At 39.9% G+C, this 20,932-nt stretch overlaps 4 protein-coding genes across 4 annotated transcripts; 1 reads left to right on the forward strand and 3 right to left on the reverse strand.

Moving 5' to 3' along the window:
* Positions 1–381: 381 nt before the first annotated feature.
* On the forward strand, positions 382–6,535 carry LOC114155661 (zinc finger protein 84-like). Its single transcript, XM_028035652.1, has 3 exons — positions 382–730; positions 1,461–2,372; positions 5,578–6,535. Exons 1-3 carry the CDS (start codon positions 706–708, stop codon positions 6,258–6,260), a joined length of 1,620 nt encoding a protein of 539 aa, XP_027891453.1. The 5' UTR covers positions 382–705; the 3' UTR covers positions 6,261–6,535.
* A 1,653-nt stretch (positions 6,536–8,188) lies between these two features.
* On the reverse strand, positions 8,189–11,445 carry LOC114155667 (zinc finger protein OZF-like). Its single transcript, XM_028035661.1, has 2 exons — positions 11,023–11,445; positions 8,189–10,477 (listed from the first exon to the last, which is right to left on the reverse strand). Exons 1-2 carry the CDS (start codon positions 11,066–11,068, stop codon positions 9,246–9,248), a joined length of 1,278 nt encoding a protein of 425 aa, XP_027891462.1. The 5' UTR covers positions 11,069–11,445; the 3' UTR covers positions 8,189–9,245.
* Positions 11,446–11,940: 495 nt separating this feature from the next.
* Positions 11,941–17,561, reverse strand: LOC114155668 (oocyte zinc finger protein XlCOF6.1-like). Its single transcript, XM_028035662.1, has 2 exons — positions 16,109–17,561; positions 11,941–14,208 (listed from the first exon to the last, which is right to left on the reverse strand). Exons 1-2 carry the CDS (start codon positions 16,152–16,154, stop codon positions 13,043–13,045), a joined length of 1,212 nt encoding a protein of 403 aa, XP_027891463.1. The 5' UTR covers positions 16,155–17,561; the 3' UTR covers positions 11,941–13,042.
* A 110-nt stretch (positions 17,562–17,671) lies between these two features.
* Positions 17,672–20,705, reverse strand: LOC114155669 (zinc finger protein OZF-like). The gene is made up of 2 exons (XM_028035663.1): positions 20,302–20,705; positions 17,672–19,000 (listed from the first exon to the last, which is right to left on the reverse strand). Exons 1-2 carry the CDS (start codon positions 20,345–20,347, stop codon positions 17,847–17,849), a joined length of 1,200 nt encoding a protein of 399 aa, XP_027891464.1. The 5' UTR covers positions 20,348–20,705; the 3' UTR covers positions 17,672–17,846.
* Positions 20,706–20,932: the final 227 nt, after the last annotated feature.

Here is a 20,932-nt window from a genome sequence, read left to right on the forward strand (position 1 = left end):
CCAAGCTAAGAAAACATTCAGAGATGTTTCTCATGCATATATGTGTGTGTGTGTTATTATGTATTATTTTTTCTTTATTGTTATTATTGGATTCGTTTATATAACTGTGTCAGTGTGCCATCCTAAAATATTCATTGGCCCATCTCTCCAACCCATGTAAATTTTCTGGAGGCACTTACAGCAAATAAAAATACAACACTTAAAATTATAATTATATGTCATAACAAACATTTTAACAGATAAATGTGGGCTAAATTAAAAGTGCATACCCGTTTATAAGTTATTTTGGAAAGGTACCCAGAGCGTAATCAGAGCACATATTATTCTAACCGTAAATGTAACCGTTGACGCACAAGCTTTTATTTTGAAGGACTCAATCACTACCGGAAGTGACGGTAGCTATGTAAACAAATTGGAGCTCATTCAGCAAGTCTTGCGAATCGGTGTTGAACAACCATTTTGCGTGTCCGAAAATATACTAGTAATGAGTTTATGTTGTTTTTATCCTCGTCGTGATGTTTTGTTTTATCAGATTTTTTTTCTCCCGGAAGCAGCAGAAGCGCGTAGAGTTAGCCTAGCCTAGCCTGCTAGCTGGAAACAGTGAGTCACACACATTGATGAAGAACAGATTATTTTTCTGATGGAGGTTAGGGAGAGAAAAGGTCTCAGAAAGTCTCAGCGTCGGAGAAAAGACAGTTAACAGAAATGGAGGAACCGACGCGCAGTGACGGTAATACTATTACACATATCTCTCTTTGACTGGAAATACTAGAAAATAACACTAACTTAACTAACAATACTTTTAGATTTTTGAAATGATCGCCAGGTGATTCATGTAGTTAAAAATAATAATAAAAAAGAGCTTCAGCATTTTAAATATCTGGCAACGGATTGAATTTATTGAGTGCTTTTGTAATCATACTGAACACTAAAAGCGGCTTTAAAGAGCCACATTCACCCAGCTTCACTCCCAAAACTGCATCAAAATGCACATTGACAGGCTTTGATGCCAGCAGGTTTCCTTTTTTCTAATGTAAATATCTTTTAATGTCCCACCAGTGGCGACATTCAGGTGCACAGCAGCCAGTCAAAATAAGATACATGTGTTTTCACACAAATGTAAAGAAAGAAAAAATAAAAATAAGTAAGGAAAAATTTACGATATAAGACAAATAATAAGGCACAGCTATAAAGTTAAGATTATGCATCCAATTATTGTTTTTAAAATTCAACATAAAATAACTTAATATGACATTCATTCATATGATGACTGCATGTAACAGCAACAATGTGTCACTGGAATGACATCCATCCATTTATTTATCCATCCATCCATTGTTCATGTGTATTTTTTTCATATGTAAAATGATGAGTATATATTTTTGCCAAATATCTACAAACTGATTTCTGCACCTTTAGGTCTGTTTCCTTCAGCCTCTCATTGTTTGTGTTTCCCACAGACGTCCAGCAGGATGACCCAGAGATTAAACAGGAACAGGATGAGGCTGAGGTCACAGAGTTTGTATTCAATCCTGTCAAAAATGAGGATGAGGAAGACTTTTCTCAGCCTTTGGAGCTTCATCTCATCCAGACTGAGAACAGAAACCTTGTGGGACCAGAATCGCTCTCATCTGAACCTCCAGAGGCTTCAGAGAAAAACTGCAGAGAAAGCAATGGGTCTTCATTAGGTGATATGAGTGCGAAAAAGTTCTACAGCTGCTCTGAATGTGGGAAAACCTTCAACAGCCGACCATGTCTGGTAAGACACAACAGAATCCACTCTGAAGAAAAACCCTTCAGTTGCTCTTTCTGTGACCAGAAGTTCAGCAGGAGGGAAAGCGTAACTCGCCACATGAGGTGTCACACCGAGGAAAAACCTTTTAGCTGCTCGGTTTGTGAACAAAAGTTCAGCCGAAAGGAGAGTCTGACGTATCACATGACCTACCACACTAAAGAAAAACCTCACAGCTGCTCCATCTGCAACAAAGCTTTCACTTCAAAACGAAATCTGATGGAGCACGGGAGAATCCACACGAATGAAAGGCCGTTCAGCTGCTCTATCTGCAAGGCCACTTTCAAGCGGAAATACACGCTGGTGGAGCACACTAGGAGCCACACCGGACAGAAACCGTACCAATGCTCAATGTGCGGCCAGAACTTCAGTCATGGCATCAGCCTCACCCGTCACATGAGGTGTCACACAGGACAGAAACCCTACAGTTGTCCCATCTGTAAGGCTGCTTTCAAACTGAAGAACGCCTTGATGGAGCACACCAGGATTCACACAGGAGAGAAACCATTCAGCTGCACCGTCTGTAAGGCTGCATTCAGGAGGAACCAGGACGTTGTGAAGCACACCAAGATCCATGCAGGTTTTTCTGTCTCTCTTTCTTTTTTTCCCTTCTTTTCACTCGTTCTTTCTGGCATTCTTTCTTTCCTTCTTCTTACAATAAATTCATATGTCAGTGTATATTCATTGAAAAAATAAATCCATCCATCCATCCATCCATCTTCTTCCGCTTATCCGAGGTCGGGTCGCGGGGGTAGCAGCTTCAGAAGGGAGGCCCAGACTTCCCTCTCCCCGGCCACTTCTTCTAGCTCTTCCGGGGGAATCCCGAGGCGTTCCCAGGCCAGCCGAGAGACATAGTCTCTCCAGCGTGTCCTGGGTCTTCCTCGGGGCCTCCTCCCGGTGGGACGTGCCCGGAACACCTCACCAGGGAGGCGTCCAGGAGGCATCCTGACCGGATGCCCAAGCCACCTCAACTGGCTCCTCTTGATGTGAAGGAGCAGCGGCTCTACTCTGAGTCCCTCCCGGATGACTGAGCTTCTCACCCTATCTCTAAGGGAGAGCCCAGCCACCCTACGGAGAAAACCCATTTCGGCCGCTTGTATCCGCGATCTCGTTCTTTCTGTCATGACCCAAAGCTCATGACCATAGATGAGGGTGGGAACGTAGATCGACCGGTAAATCGAGAGCTTTGCTTTTTGGCTCAGCTCTCTCTTCACCACGACGGACCGGTACAGCGCCCGCTTGACAGCAGACGCTGCGCCAATCCGCCTGTCGATCTCCCGCTCCCTTCTTCCCCCATTCATGAACAAGATCCCGAGATACTTAAACTCCTCCACTTGGGGCAGGACACCCCCCCTGACCCAGAGAAGGCACTCTACCCTTTTCCGGCTCAAGACCATGGCCTCAGATTTGGAGGCACTGATCCCCATCCCGGCCGCTTCACACTCGGCTGCGAACCGCTCCAGCGAGAGCTGCAGATCACGATCTGATGAAGCCAAAAGGACCACATCGTCTGCGAAAAGCAGAGATGAGATCCTAAGGCCACCAAATCGGATCCCCTCAACACCTTGGCTGCGCCTAGAAATTCTGTCCATGAAAGTGATGAACAGAATCGGTGACAAAGGGCAGCCCTGGCGGAGTCCAACTCTCACCGGAAACGAGCCCGACTTACTGCCGGCAATGCGGACCAGACTCTGACACCGGTCATACAGGGACCTGACAGCCCGTATCAAAGGGCCCGGTACCCCATACTCCCGGAGAACCCCCCACAGGGCTCCCCGAGGGACACGGTCGAACGCCTTCTCCAAGTCCACAAAACACATGTAGACTGGTTGGGCGAACTCCCATGCACCCTCCAGGACCCTGCCGAGGGTGTAGAGCTGGTCCAGTGTTCCACGACCAGGACGAAAACCACACTGCTCTTCCTGAATCCGAGGTTCGACTATCCGACGGACCCTCCTCTCCAGGACCCCTGAATAGACCTTGCCAGGGAGGCTTAAGAGTGTGACCCCTCTATAATTGGAGCACACCCTCCGGCCCCCCTTTTTGAACAGGGGGACCACCACCCCAGTCTGCCAATCCAGGGGAACTGCCCCCGATGTCCATGCGATATTGCAGAGTCGCGTCAACCAACACAACCCTACAACATCCAGAGCCTTAAGGAACTCCGGGCGGATCTCATCCACCCCCGGGGCCTTGCCACCGAGGAGCTTTTTAACCACCTCGGCGACCTCGTCCCCAGAGATTGGAGAGCCCAACCCAGAGTCCCCAGGCTCCGCTTCCTCAGTGGAAGGCATGTTGGTGGGATTGAGGAGGTCTTCGAAGTACTTTGCCCACCGGCCCACAACGTCCCGAGTAGAGGTCAGCAGCACACCATCCCCACTATAAACAGTATTGGTGCTGCACCGCTTCCCCCCCCTGAGACGCCGGATGGTGGACCAGAATCGCCTCGAAGCCGTACGGAAGTCTTTCTCCATGGCCTCTCCAAACTCCTCCCACGCCCGAGTTTTTGCCTCAGCAACCGCCCGAGCCGCATGCCGCTTCGCCCGCCGGTACCCATCAGCTGCTTCCGGAGTCCCACAGGCCAAAAAGGCCCGATAGGACTCCTTCTTCAGCCTGACGGCATCCCTCACCGAAGGTGTCCACCAGCGGGTTCGAGGGTTGCCGCCGCGACAGGCACCGACAACCTTGCGGCCACAGCTCCGATCGGCCGCCTCGACAATGGAGGCACGGAACATGGTCCACTCAGACTCCATGTCCCCCACCTCCCCCGGGACGTGTTCGAAGTTTTGCCGGAGATGGGAGTTAAAGCTCCGTCTCACAGGGGATTCCGCCAGACGTTCCCAGCAGACCCTCACAACACGTTTGGGCCTGCCAGGTCTGACCGGCTTTCGCCCCCACCACCGGAGCCAACTCACCACCAGGTAGTGGTCAGTGGACAGCTCCGCACCTCTTTTCACCCGAGTGTCCAAGACATACGGCCGCAGATCCGATGAAACGATGACAAAGTCGATCATCGAACTGCGGCCTAGGGTGTCCTGGTGCCAAGTGCACATATGGACACCCTTATGCTTGAACATGGTGTTCGTTATGGACAATCCATGGCGAGCACAGAAGTCCAGCAACAGAACACCGCTCGAGTTCAGGTCGGGCGGGCCGTTCCTCCCAACCACGCCCCTCCAGGTCTCACTGTCGCTGCCCACGTGAGCGTTGAAGTCCCCCAGCAGAACAAGGGAGTCCCCAGGAGGAGCACTCTCCAGTACCCCCTCTAAGGACTCCAAAAAGGGTGGGTAATCTGAACTGTCGTTCGGCCCGTAAGCACAAACGACAGTCAGAACCCGTCCCCCCACCCGTAGGCGGAGGGATGCTACCCTCTCGTTCACCGGGGTAAACCCCAACGTACAGGCGCCGAGATGGGGAGCAACAAGTATGCCCACTCCTGCCCTACGCCTCTCACCTTGGGCAACTCCAGAGTGGAAGTATGTCCAGCCCCTCTCAAGGAGACTGGTTCCAGAACCAGAGCCGTGCGTCGAGGTGAGACCGACTATTTCTAGCCGGAACCTCTCGACCTCATGCACTAGCTCCGGCTCCTTCCCCACCAGAGAGGTGACATTCCACGTCCCAAGAGCCAGTTTCTGCAACCGAGGATCGGACCGCCAGGGTCCCCTCCCTCTGCTGCCACCCATCCCACACTGCACCCGACCCCCTGAAAAAATAAATGTGTTGTAAAAATTAAAAATAAACTCTTTCTTTAATTTTCTTCTCTTTTCTTTTCCTTGTTTCTGAAGGTGTCCAGCAGCTGTTGGTAATTAAAGTGGAGCCTTTGCATCAGGAGAGCAGCTCTAGTCCCAAACTGGTCCAGGAACAGCCTAACCCTCCACAGATTAAGGAGGAAGATGAGGAGGCTGAGATTACACAACTCAGATTACCTGCTGTCCCGATGAAGAGCAGAGATGTTCAAAACAAATCTCTGTCGTCACAAATTCTTCCCAGCCAAGCTGAGGAGAGCAGATATTCTGAGAGCCTGGAGCCGAGTCTAGATCAGCATTTACAGTCATCCTTCGACAAGGAGTCGGGTTTAGACTCTCTGCAGAACAGCCCAGTTAGCAAAACTGCCTGCGAGAGCAGAAAGAAGCTCCACAGCTGCTCCGAGTGCAGTAAAACTTTTAACCACCGGGCAGATCTGTCGAGACACAACCGAGTCCACACAGGAGAGCGACCCTTCAAATGTTCAGTTTGTAACGCAGCGTTTAGAAGAAAATTCACGCTAGCAGAGCACATGAGGACACACACTGGCGAGAAACCGTACAGCTGCTCCCTTTGTGAGCAAAGCTTTGGCCGTAAGTCCAGTCTCACCTGCCACATGAGTTGTCACAGCGCAGAAAAACCTCTCCAATGTTTGCTTTGTAAGGCCAAGTTTAGGGATAAACAATTTCTTGTGGAACACACAAAAACTCACACAGGTAAATAACTGTTGGGTTGTACAGTCCGGGGTCAAAGGTTCACATGGTTGCATGCAGTGCATGCTCAAAGAGGAAACAATTTCAGTTCTGTTTGTAAAAACACAAGAGGCAGAGATGAGCAGTTATCACAATAAATTAATTTATTAGGAATAAAAACTGCAAACCCAGATTCACTCTTGGTTTCATAACAGCAGAAACTGAATCAGTATTTATGAAAATATCCTCTATTGCAATTAATGTGTTGGTTAGCTGTACAATTGCACAAATGTTTACAACTGTTGCACTACAGCAGGGGTCCCCAAACCTTCTCCTGTGAGGGCCACATAACTTGTCCCTTCTCTGATGGGGGGCCGGGGTCAGTTTGTAACAGAAAAAGTGTGACGATTGTAAGAGTGCTAAACATAAAAATGTATTGTTTTTCAGAAAGCACAATCAAATAACCTTTTCTGGATTCTTCAGAGAACAAAAGTCAGGAAATAACACTATTTATGAAATAAATAATAACCAAATAACACTGGGTTCTCCACATAAAAAAAAGGGTTAGGGTCAATTATATGCATGTATAAAATAGTTACTAACTAATAGTTAATAATAAATAAAGTTCATTACTAAGGAACATTTTATTGCAAAAGTCCAACTTATCAAATAAAAATGCACATATATGAAAATACTCTGGTATTGTTCAGGGGGCCGGACCAAATGTGGAGGTGGGCCGCATCTGGCCCGCGGGCCGTAGTTTGGGGACCACTGCACTACAGTAATCATGTTAAAAAATGAAAATCTTTCTTCAAAATGACCATCTCTCTGGATTAAAATGTTTTCTTTTTCTTGCATTGGTGTGATGTAATAATGTCATATTAAATATTTGTTTTCATGGGATGTATGAAGAAAATCAACATAATTAGAAATAAATATGGAAAAGGATTAAGGTCGGTGAAATGAGACTTTTCTCAGCTTTTTCCACAAAATTCACTTTTCTTCCTTAAAAGTTTGACTTTTTTCTCAGAATTGCGACTTTTCTAAGAATTTTTACTTATTAATTTGGACTTTTTTTCTCTATATTTCTGACTTTCTTAGAACGTTTAGTTGTTCTTAGAAATCTATTTATTGGAAATTTTGACTTATAATTATAATACTTGTACTTTTTTCCTTAGAATTCTGACGTTTTTTCTTAAAATTCTTACTTTTTTAGAATTCTGACTTCAGAAAAGTAAGTTGTGTCGAAATAAATCCAACTTTCTGGAGGAAAATGTCAGATTTAGGTGATTTTGTTTTTATGTGTCAGAGGATGTCAGAATTCTGAGGGAAAAAAAGTATTTTTTTGAGTGGCTGTAATCCTCTTTCATAAAGACTTGGAAACATCAGTCGATGTGTAATTAATCTAAATGATGTTTCACTTTGTGAATAAAAAATTAACTTTTCAATGGTTTCCTAATTTATTGGTATATATGTTTACTTATGATAGTGGGGTCCTGACTTGAACATTTTTTGTTTCCTCAGGTTGAGAAATTGCTTGTTTTATGTTTTACTTTATTTTGTTTACAACCAAATATGAAAAGGATCTAAAGAATATATCTTTGGCACTTTTTAAGCATGTCTGTCCACTTACACAGTGGTGCAGCTGGTGGCACTGAAGCCTTACAGCAAGAAGGTTGTCGGTTCAATTCCCAGTCCAAGGTCTTTCTCCAGGGGGTTTGCAGGTTGTCTTTGATTTCTCTAAATTCTCCGTTGGGTGTGTGTGCATGCATCAATTACAAATTAAAAAACAAATAATGAGAATAGTTAAAAACCACTGCTGAAGCAATAACTTTAACATGTTTTCAATCAAATATGTGTCTAGATATAAAACAAAATAGCAAAAAAAACAACTTATCTAGTCAGCAGGGATGTAATGGTGTGTATTTTTCATATAGTTTAAATAATTCTCACATCAGAAAAAGGTGTTCAGATGTTTTTATTGTCATGTCTTAAGTGTCATCAAGAGTCCAGTTAAAGTTACACTGGATCACCATGATTTATGTTTATCCAATGAGCAGAACTGGAAAAATGTTCAGGTGCATCTCATTTAGAATAATCACCAAAAAGTTAAAGTTTTTCAGTAAAACAATAAAAAAAAAGTAAAGAGTGATGCATAAATGTTTATATTTATGAATGGTGATGATTAATACTTAGCGCTAATAAACCCCTCAAAAATCTGCTTCTCCAATTTAGAATATTTCAAATGAAAAAAATATTAACAAAAATCCATGAATGGACAGTTTTCCAGCTGACTGTCAATAGTTGCTTTTCCATTAACTATGAAATTGCAATTATGCAAAATAAATGTACTTAATGGAAACACGCCAATTTTGGAAAAAACACATTTTTCAATAAAGTTTTAGATTAAGTGATTTTCGGACTTATCAAAATTTATGTATTTCACAAAACTGCAGTGGAAACACTTTTCTTCCACATCATATGAATCATGTGATTAAGTTACTTTTATTTATTGTAACTGCCGATAAGGCTATGTACTTTTAATTAGGTCATTCACCTCTCGAGGTTGCTACGGTAACAAAACACAGTTCTACCTGAGATGCTTAGCTACAAACAAACAGAAAAGTCAACAGGAAGCAGGATAAAAAGCAACTCAATTTTAGCTTTAGGCGTTAGTTACTTACAGGGTTAGTAACTGGGATTTAAGTTTATTTGAGCATCTTGAAAATAACTTTTTGATGATATCCTGAAGAGCTAAATCTTTTTCACTGTTTTGTAGGAACCACTAATCACCTTAGATTGACACCAACAAGCTGCTGCAGCTTCTGAACCAATCACTGTGAGCAAACATGCAGCACAGTTACTCTTTTCTTTAAAAAAATGAAAACATCTAGTAACTGTGTTTGTGTGACTTATGGGTTTCTCAAATTGCAGAATAAAATGTAAATTATTTTTACTCAGACAGACAAGGCACAAATTTCCAGTTAACACATCAACAGATCTGTGCAGCTGAAAATTTATTTCTGTGTGTGGATTTTTTTGTGTCTCAGGAAAGTTTTTTCCCATTTGAACGTTTCCTTACAGATGGAGCAACTAAGAGGTTTTTCTCTTGAGTGACTTCTCATGTGGCGCCTCAGACTCACACAGTGCATGAAGCTCCTGCCACAGTCCAAGCAGCTGTAAGGTCTCTCTCTGGTGTGGGTCCTTGTGTGTTCGGTTAAGGTGTACCTCCTCTTAAAAGCTGCATTACAGACAGAGCAGGTGTAAGGTTTCTCTTCTGCGTGATCTCTCATGTGGACGGTTAGATATGACCTGTGAGCAAAGCTTCGGCTGCAGATGGAGCAGCTGTACGGCCTCTCCTTCGTGTGGGTTCTGGTGTGTTCTGTTAACGTGTACCTCCTTTTAAAAGCTGCATTACAGATGGAACATCTAAAAGGTTTCTCCTCTGTGTGGATCCTGATGTGTTCCATTAAAGTTACTTCCAAAGTAAAGGATTTGTCACAGAAAGAGCAGCTGTAGGGTTTTTTTTCAGTGTGACGTCTGATGTGGTAAGTTACGCTTTCCTTCCTTTTGAATGTTTTCCCACAAACAGAGCAGCTGAAAGGCTTTTCTGCAGAGTGCCGCCTCATATGGGAGGTGACGTCTTCCTTTCTTTTGAACATCTGACCACAGACAGAGCAGCTAAAAGGTTTCTCTTCACTGTGCAGGCTCATGTGCTGGACTAATCCATGTTTCCATGTGAAAGCTTTGTTGCAGATGGAGCAGCTGAACGGTTTCTCTCCTGTGTGGATTCTGTTGTGTCTTATTAAATATGATCTGCTATTAAATGTTTTTTTACACTCAGCGCAGCTGTGCAACTTTTCTCCCCCATCACATATCATATTAACTTCAGAGACTTTCCTTTTTCTCATAGAGTTCAAACCTGACTGAGATTTCTTGTTATCCCAGTCCCCATCACTGACATCCGTCTCTGAACCAGAAGTTTTATATTTACTGTCTGATTCAAAACATTCATCTAGTTCTGGTCCAACAGAGTTCTCTGTGGGTTTGTTGTGAAGATGTTCTGAGAGCTGAGGTTTCTCCTCATCATTCTCACTCTTCGTAGATACAGGATCAAATATAAACTTAATGATCTCATTCTCCTCCTGTTCCTCTTTGATCTGGGGAGGCTTCTGGTCCTCCTGGTTTGGACTTTCACTCCAGTTCTCAGCAGGAAGTTCCTCTTTGATCACCACCAGCTGCTGGACGTCTACAGGGAAAAGAAGCGAGAGCAAAGACAAAAAACTGTCTTAATGTCAATCGTATACATTTAATTACACAATTAATCCAACTTTACACCTTCAAACGAAAAAGCAATGGCTGTTTCATTTTAAAGTCTTAATGGAGAAATAACATCAATAAAATAACATATTGAGATTAAAACATCTGTTTCATTCCTTAAGTGCCTAATGGATCTAATTTGCATCATACCTAAATTTACACATTGTTCAAATTGTTAACCTTTGATTAATTTAACATTTGATTGACAGAAAAACAGAATAACACTTTTGAATAATTGGATATAAATCCGTGTAAATCCATCTATTTGGTTATTAAAATACTCAAGCAGAAGCAAAAAGTGTGGGGCTTTAAAAGTATTCTGTTTTAAAGCTACTCAAGTACATGTAACTAATTACTACCCACACTTTAATTTATGCATATACAATTAATACACATATTTTTATATTTGTAATGAAACTACAATTGATCTTTGTAACAATATACATTTATAGAACTACATAAAATAATAATTACCTTTAAAATTAGATTCTTTCTGGTCACTCAGTGCTGCTTCCTCCATCTCTGTTGTCTTTTCTTTAACGCTCTTAACCGGTGAGGTTTTCACACAACCACAGCAGAACCTTTTCTCCCATTAACCTCCATCATAAGGAGTCTGTTCACCAAACTGTATCTCTGACTCGGTCCTGGCGGTTTGCTTCCAGCTAACAAGCTAAGCTAACACTTCGGCTGCTTCCGGAAGGAAATTCAGATAAAATAATAACTTCAACAGGATAAATCTGATCGTCGGCTTTTAAGGCGTGTTTATCAAATAAAACGAAGCGCAACACATCGTGGGAATTTACATTAAATAAACCGATATGCTGTTTTTGTTCGCACAGCCTTCATTGTTACTGCTAGCAGAAAGCAACTTCCGTTTGTGTTGAGTTCGTTTCAAAATAAAAGCGCGAAGTGAGAGAAACGGAATAAGTCCGTTTCTCTCACTTATTCTTTATTGGAGACAGTAATCAGGAAGAAAATATTTTTTATTTCATATTGATAATTGTTAAGTCACTGAAAAATGAAAACTATAAATATGATGATTTAATCCACTTTAATCTTCCTTTATTTCGCATTAGGTTTCTCGATCTCTGGTGAATTTACTGTGTTCTCTCTGACACCAAAATTGTTTTACTGTAGACAATCACATGCAAAAAATCTCTCCACAGAAAAAGAGCATTTTTTTATGATGCCACAGCTTGTTCAAGTAGTGCTTCACTTTTATTAAACTCCCTAATATTACTTTACTTTGCAGAGATTTCAACATATGCATCTCTAGAGCTGTAAACTAAAATTGCTGCACTGTACTGTTGTATGAATTGCTGCATTTTGATCTAAAATGTATTAAATGTGTTTATATTAAATCATTTTAAAGACATAAATCACTCATGGGCATCAGACATGCAGCAGAGTTTATTTAATTCTACACATCAATTAAAGAGTCACAACAAAATCCAAACAGGGCAAACTGTTACACTTTGCATAAAAAATATTCACACCCCTGAATTTTTCACATTTTTGTCACTTTGAAACCACAAACATCTGTTTTTTCTTGCATTTTATGTAAAGTAAAAATGAGTCTTTATGGTTAAACAATAAAGCTCATCTCTGTAAGATTGGACAGAGAATCTCAATTTTCACCACACATTCTCAGTTAACCTTATGTCTGAATTTTCACTGGGGCACTTTGAAACATTACAACAATTTAAAGCCTTTACAACTCTAGCGTTTGTGTTTTGCTGTCCTGCAAATTTTTGGCTACATTCCTGCAACAACACCACTGAATCAAAAAGCTAACCGTGCAGAGTTAGAGATTTTGTTGCTACATTTAGCTACTTTTCAGACAACAGAAATTGGCATCGGCTAAAATTGGTAATCAGCCATAAAACTGCCTATTTACTATGAGGCTTGTCTGTCAGATTAAAGTATGCTTTGAAAACAACCTTTAATCCGAAGTTAAACATAATTTGTTATAACATTTCTGTTTTAAAAGTGTTTTTTGTTAATTTAATATAGTATTTTAATCTGAAATGCTGCATTTCCTTTGGTTTAAAGTTAAAAATCATTCTAATTAAGAAATAAAAGTTTAAAAACATCTGTTTGTGTGTAATTAATTTATATAATGTGTTTCATTTAAAGTTAAGTCACTGAAATGAACTTTTTAAATAACATTCAGATTTACTGAGCGATGCACCTTCAACCCACGCCCACATTTTTTGTCCATCCATCTTCCAAACATCATCTGCTACAGATTTAATAAAAATCTAATCACTGCTTGTTCCACCCATAGTAGCAATGAATACCATCAACCGATTGCAATAACTGATAAAATGATATTGAAAAACAATCATTCTCTTCCCACCACACCATTATTCACTATTTTTTGTTGGTTTAATGAAAACCCTGGACTGCTGTTTGTTGTTGTAGCATTAGAAAATGTGGGAAATTTTAATGGGTATGAATACATTTGCAAGACACTGCATCTCTACTTCACTGGTTATTCACCTGTGTGATTTTTTACGTGTTTTACGCAAGCACTTTTCCATTTGAATGTTGCTTGACAGATGGGGCAGCTGAAAGGTTTTTCTTCTGTGTGACTTCTCATGTGGCGCTTCAGGCTGTTAGACTGACGAAAGCTTCGGCTGCAGACTGAACAGCTGAAAGGTTTCTCTCCAGTGTGAATTTTTTGGTGCTCTGTCAGATAGGCTTTTCTTTTAAAAGCAGTTTTACAGACAGAGCAGCTGAATGGTCTGTCCTCTGTGTGAAATCTTGTATGTTCCATCAAAGTTACTTTCAGAGTAAAAGCTTTGTTACAGACAGAACAGCTGTAGGGTTTCTCCGTAGTGTGATGCGTCATGTGATAGCTTAAACTTTCCCTCCTGCCAAACTTTTGTCCACAAATGGAGCAACTGAACGGCTTTTCTTCAGTGTGGCATCTCATGTGCCGAAGAACATTTTCCTTCCTGTTGAACTTTTTCCCACAAATGGAACAGCTGAAAGGTTTTTCTGATGAGTGACATCTCATGTGAGAGGTCACAGACTCCTTTCTTGAGAACCTTTGACCACAGACCGAGCAGCTGAAAGGTTTTTCTCCGCTGTGCGTTCTCATATGTATAACCAAGCCTCGTTTCCATGTGAACAATTTGCTACAGATGGAACAGCTGAAGGGTTTCTCTCCTGTGTGGATTCTGTTGTGTCGTACCAAACATGATCTGCGTTTGAATGCTTTACTACATTCACCACAGATGTGAAGCTTGTCATCTCTCTCACAGTTTCCATCACTTACAGGAGATTTGTTGTTTCTCAGAGAGTCTGAACCGGATTCAGCTTCGCTGCTCTCCTCCCAGTTCCCATCACTGACGTCCGTCTCTGAAGAACCCGATGCTTTGTCTTCCTCGTCAGTTTCCAAACATTCATCTGGTTCTGCTCCTGTATCTTCTCTGTTCAGCTCCGTCTGGTTGTGATGAAGCTCTGAGAGCTGAGGTTTCTCTTCATCGTCTTCATTTTTTATAGATACAGGATCAAATATGAACTCTGTGATCTCATTCTCCTCCTGCTCCTCTTTAATCTGTGGAGACTTCTGGTCCTCCTGGTCTGGTCTGGGACTGCAGTTCTCCTCCTCAAGAGGAAGCTCTTCTTTAACCACCGTCAGCTGCTGGATGTCTGCAGGAAACACACACAGCTTAAAAAACAGTTCCCATATTAAAAATCAAATCAGTCCTCTTTGGTGTGTTTCCACTGTAGTACAATTTTTGCTTTTATTTTACTTCTGTCTTTAGTTTTGAGTCTTTCAGGAGAAATTAGTTGTGGCTGACTTTGGGTCAAGTTCACCCCTTTACCATTTCACTGCTACATTTTTCTTCCTATTTCTATTTTAAACCTGTAAACAAACCCCATAATACCCATATACTTATTTCATGTCATCAGGTATTTTCACAAGCAATGGGAAAAATGTATAAAAATGCAAAAACTCACATATAATGTAGTTAATTTGTCTATAATCTGAAAAAATTGCATATAATTGTTGTGGAAAAAAGCTATTTACCAAACACTGTCAGGTGAAATCACTCAATCAGGTTTATTGATATATTGTATGAATACAATACAATACAGAGAGCTTGTAAGACAATCAATAATGAAGCAGGTCTGGGTGAAAAGTTCTGCCAGGCAGAGACAACACATGAGTTTTATACCAAGGACAACGGATCTAAAACAAGAGGAGAGACAGTCTGGTTCTGATGCAGCTCCCAGCCTTGTACATGTAACCCAAATAGTTCTTTTGGTGAGAGTTCACAAGCATTTCATGACATGATCAGCAGAATAATAACTTAGAATAATTTTCCACTACAATTTCAGTCATTTTGATTATAAGTAAATATGTAATATTTACTATTAATCACACGTCAAATTTTATTCCATCCCCACTGATTACGTAAAAGAAAATGTATAACATTTTTATGGTGAGAAGTGAAAATCCTCTATATGTTTTGTCATCTTTAAGGAAACGTCAAAAGGAGAAATTTGAAATAATGTATTTGGAAGTAAAATACCAGTGGAATACCAAACCGTTTTGTAAGTAATATTTCTAATTGCTTTAATAAGTAATTATTTTAATCCCAAATTCTTCCCTGCAAAATAAGTGCATGCATTTCAATCATTAGACCTCCCTAGCACATAATATTTATGAATTATTTCATTTTATGTTGCTTATGTTAATGAAAATGAAGGTTTTCCACCACACTCTCCATCCATATTTTTATTCTAATTTCTATTGGGGTTTATTATGGAGTCTGATAAACCAAAATAACAAAGTGACCAACTGCATTTATTTCTTTATGTTGATAAATATTATTTATGTGGAATATAAAAAACATTTACTTATAGTAGCCTATACATATATTACACAAAATTATATACATTTTATTAAAACAGGCACAGCTTCCAAACTGGTTAAAACTACAGTCTTCTTGTATCTAAAGCATTATTATTATTATTATTACTATTATTATTATTATTATTTTAAACACATATATGTTCAATTTGTAAAGGTATACTTTATTTTAGTATAGTTGTACATTTTAGGATTAACATTTCCTGTAATACAGTTTTTCCATTTGTAATTTTTGTCTACAGATCAGTTAATTATTTTGTGTTGGTGTATTTCTGTTCGATAACTTTACTGCTGAAACTGAGAAACAACTAAGGGATTATTCTCTTCAGTTGCTTTAGTTTATGTTATTTTTTATTTCTTCAAACAATCTGCTTTTCCAGCTACAGCAATAGTTTTACAATTTAGGAAACTCAGTCCAGGTATAACAAAATAAAGATTTCAACTCCATTTAACCTCAACAAAGATTTATAAACAACATGTTTGCTTATATACGCAATTTTATACAAAAGATTTTATCCTGAATAGTTCTTTATAATTTAATTTGTGTAAATTGAGAAGTATTGCTGCAAATTTGCCTCGTTTTACTTCTACCTCCTGTTTTCAGTTGGGTTTATTTTTGTTAACTAAATATCAACACGATAATAGAGCTTTAGAAAAAGCCAAATTAATTACCATGAGAGTCGGAGTCCATCTGCTCTCTGTGTGTCGGTTCCTCCATTGTTTCGCTTCATTTTTTTGGGTTTCACCCGGCCACAGCAGAAACCTTCCCCTCCTCACACTCCACCAGAAACGGTCTGTTCTCCACCAAAGCGTCTCTGAATCGCTGACTGTCTGTTTCCAGCTAACGGAAGATGCTAACACTCCGAGGAAACCAAGAGAAACAACAACAAAAATATTTACTCCTCACAGACGATTAAACCCTCTGTGGTTTTCAAAGCATGTTTGAAAGACTCTAAAAGGTTGACAACACATGAAAACGTAAAATGGGTAAAGGAAACAATACTTTTATCGCTCACTAGCAACTGCTGCTAGGAGACAATAACTTCCGGTAGCGAGCGGGTCATATTAGCCTTCAAAATAAAAGCTCGATCTGTATCCCGCCGGACGAAACCTGTAAAAGGCGCTTCAGTGTCTGTACATTTAACATTAGGCTACAATTCTACACATAAAAATTAAATTATTTAATCACAATATTCAAAGAGATTTTAAGTAAATTACATTTGAGGTTCATACTAAGTGAAAGAACACCAATACCACTGTATGGTTGGATGGAAATTAATTCATGAAATGCTTAAAATACATAGTTGTTCTGTTATTCTTTAAACTCTATTTTGACTGAAAATATCACAAAGCTCCCCAATAGGTTTTGGAGACAGTAACGTGCCAGCTTTGTTTTTTAGATTGAGTTACGCTGCCATCTAGTGGTCAAATAACCAAAGTAGATCTATCATCATCCTTGGAGAACTTTATTTTTGTTGAAAACATTGAAAGTTTTACCTGCGCTATGTTAAGATATATATGTTGGTTTAATAATCTTAATATGTTTCATCATCTGTACCACAAAGTCTTTAAGAATATCTAGATCAGGGGAGCTCAAGTCCAGTCCTCGAGAAATACCATCCTGCAACGTTCAGGTGCTTCCCTGCTCCAACACACCCGAATCAAATGAATGGCTGGTCAGCAGGTCTGTTCAGAGCTGATCCTGGTCTGTTGGAGTAAGGATGCATCTAACAAAGGGAACATTTTAAATATGCTAAAAACATTATTTAATTACAAACTTCCAACTCTTTCATTTTAGGACAAAAACAACCTGCAATTAAACAAGAATCTGTTCTATTTATATTTTTTACATAGATTTGTTGCATCACATCATGTATTAATTTCGCATGAAATTGTCAAACTCAGACGGCGAGGCTATTGCTGCTACAGATAATGTGATTGGTCTGCAGTTAAGGGGTTGGGCAGGAGTATTGTAGATGCTTCAGGTACCAAAGTTGAATGCTTAAATAATGTCAGAATGAAGCAAAATAAATTACAATAATTAAAATCTACAACAAACATGTATGATTTGAATTCAAAATAAAAACAAATTTTAGTTACACAAACTTTTAACAGTTGGGTAGATCAAAAATTGATACATTATTATTTTTTAATTTAATTAAAATTAAGCTAATTTTAATTAAAATTAATACATATATAAATACTCACCAAACTTAACTGACTGGCACACATGGAAAAGTTTTAATTAGTTTATTTTTTGTCTGTTCTTTTGATATAAATGACATGATTTTTTCTGTGGTATTTCAATATTAAACACGGCAGATTCAACGTGAGTTCATCTGCCACAGAAAACATGACCAGACTTTGTCTAACCTTCGTGGATATTTAGAGTCTGTTCACAGGATGAAAATTATTCACCACAGTGTATTTTTATGTGTGTCAGAAAAGTCTGTTTCCATTTGAACGTCTTGTTGCAGGTGGAGCAGCAGTAAGGTTTTTCTCCCGTGTGACCCCTCATATGACGAGTTAGACTGATAAGTTGAACAAAACTTTGTCCACAAACAGAGCAACTGTAAGGTCTCTCTCCAGTGTGGATTTTTGTGTGTTCTGCTAAAGTATATTTTCTTTTAAAAGCTGCACCACAGACTGAACAGTTGAATCGTCTTTCCTCTGAATGGATTCTCGTGTGCTCCATTAAAGTTATTTTCAAAGTAAAAGCTTTGTTACAGACGGAGCAGCTGTACGGTTTTTCTTCAGTGTGATGAGTCATGTGATAGGTCAGACTTTCCTTCCTGCCAAACTCTTGCCCACAAACAGAGCAGCTGAAAGGTTTTTCTTCAGTGTGACGTCTCATGTGCCGCGTCACACTTTCTCTCCGGCTGAACTTTTGTCCACAAATGGAGCAGGTGAAAGGTTTCTCTGTAGTATGACTTCTCATATGAGATGTGACATGTATCTTCCTTCCAAACCGCTGACCACAGATGGAGCAGCTGAAGGGTTTTTCTCCACTGTGCGTTCTCATGTGTTGGGCCAAGACGTGCTTCCAAGAAAAAGTTGCATTGCAGATGGAGCAAATGAAAGGTTTTTCTCCTGTGTGAATTCTGCTGTGCCTCAAAACATCTGACTTTTGGTTAAAAGTTTTACCGCATTCAGTGCAGCTGTGTAGCTTCTTACCTGTGTCATACACAATATCAGTGACAGATAATATATTTATAACAGGGTCCAATCCTGGCTTAGCTCTATCGCTCTCCTCCCAGTTTCCATCACTGACATCTGTTTCTGAAGAACCTGAAGTTTTGTCTTTATCATCTGATTCTAAACATTCGTCTGGTTCTGGCGAGTTTCTGATTTCCTCAGTGTGACAGTCAGGAAGCTCTGAGAGATGAGGTTTCTCCTCCTCATTCTCGCTCTTCACAAAGACAGGGTCGAATATGAACTCTAGAATCTTCGTCTCTTCCTGTTCCTCTTTAATTTCAGGGCTGTTCTGGTTCTGGTCTGGTGAGGGAGTCCAGTTCTCCTCCTCAGCAGGAAGTTCCTCTTTTGTCAGCATCAGTTGCTGGATGTCTACAGGAAAACAAACAGGTTAAAGCACACGGCTCTCATCTGAAGTATCATATGAAGAGCACAGGCTGCGCTTCCACCGTAAGAACCTTTTCTAGTTTTGGGGTCATCGCCTCAACCAGTTATAGGGATTTCATATCTTGCACTTCATCCTGGACAAGTCTGCATGAAAAGCTGAGGTCAAACATGCATAAAGTCTTAATTCTGTGCATAAACCTAAACATCTTTCCTTTCCTACATTAGCTCAATCACTTAACTCCCCCCCAGGGCATCACTGTAAGCAGATTCTGCAGCAATAAGAAGCAAAACAACAAACTCAGGTTACTCTGAAATTATAGGTCATTCCAAAAAAATGAAAAACAGGTTTTATTTACAAAAGTTTAGTGGTGTGTTTAATTGAGAAATAAAGACCGAGTCAGACTTGTTTATAGGAATTACAATTTGAATTTAAATATTAAAACTAAACCCACACTCAAATACAAGAGCTTCTTCATTTTAAAAGACAATCCCTGCACATTTTTTCTTTTATTTTAGTTTGGCTCAACTTTGCATGCGCTGATGCAAATTACATCAAATGTTGGCCAGGTTGTGTATTTTGGGGTGAACTTTAGTTTTCATCCTATAATGTACCAGTCATCTCAAATCATCTTGTAAAGATTTCGGATCAATGTTTGAATTTTTTTTTTTGTGGTTTTGTAATCACATCTTTTCAGACTTCAATGTAAATTGAGGGACATAAATTAACTCAGAATTTAAGCTTTAAAAAGAGCAATTACATTTTTAACCTACATACTCGATGTTGCCATCATTTAAACATTTTAATGTCGCTAAAGGGGAATGAAATGAAGCTGCAACTCTTTAACTTTTATCAACATTTTGTAGCGAGGCCTTTGCAGCTGATTCATGCTAGAAACTTTTCCCATGTAGCTGAATTAAAACAAATACTTGATCTCAACAAGTTAAGGTAACAGTTTTTTCCTCTGAGAAATCATTATAAACTTCACATTAGTTTCATGATTTTGAAAAATTAAGTGAGGAATAAATAAGAAAACAAATAGAGAATTATCCAATCACATCCTGGTTTAGTTTAGTGTGGGTTTAGTTTTAACGCCAGAATAAAATATATCATTTTTAAATGCATAACATGTCAAGTCTTGAAAATGATGGGCTACAACAGAAAAATGCAACAACAAAAAAATGCACAACAAATCGTACAATGACAACATTTAGTGCGTTAGAAAACAACGTAATGAAAACAGCAACGAGGCTTGTTTATTGTTATTTTATCACTTTCTGCCTGTTACCTTGAAACCGAGGGTCCGTCTGCTCTCCGCGTGTCCGTTCCTCCATCTTTGTTTTCTGATGTTTTCACACCAACACGGCAGAAACCTTTCTCCCCGTTAACTCCACCAGATTTCCAGTCTGTCCTCCAAAGCGGCTCTCTCTTCCTCTGTGTGACTGTTTTGGTTCCAGCTAACAGGCTAAGCTAATACCTGAAGCTGCTGTTGTTTCCGGGAATAAACGGCCTTTCAAAACTAAGAGAAAACTGCAAGAAGCGTTGTAGTTTGCAAGGGCATGTTTACAACACATAAGGATGATTAAATCAACTCAGAAATGTGAAAACCTAACAATAAACAAGAGGTTTACATGGATTCTACTGCTAGCAGGAAGTTGTATCCGCTGGTTCTTGTTTGTATTTAATAGCGGATCACAAACCACTTTAGGATGCACACCGCCACCTATCGTCCCGGAGAACATATGACAGGATATACACCGTGTTCAAATTGTAGAGAATCCCAAAGGGAAATTAAATGTTGTTGTGATTTTGTCTAATAAATCTATATAATTTTCTTTCTGGACTTCCTGAAATAAATTCATTTTTAAATAATCTAATTTAGTGAATAGGTCTGTGGATTTGAGGCTTTTAGTTTGAAG

This window comes from Xiphophorus couchianus, chromosome 13 (genome assembly GCF_001444195.1).
Source record: "Xiphophorus couchianus chromosome 13, X_couchianus-1.0, whole genome shotgun sequence".
NCBI lineage: Eukaryota > Metazoa > Chordata > Actinopteri > Cyprinodontiformes > Poeciliidae > Xiphophorus > Xiphophorus couchianus.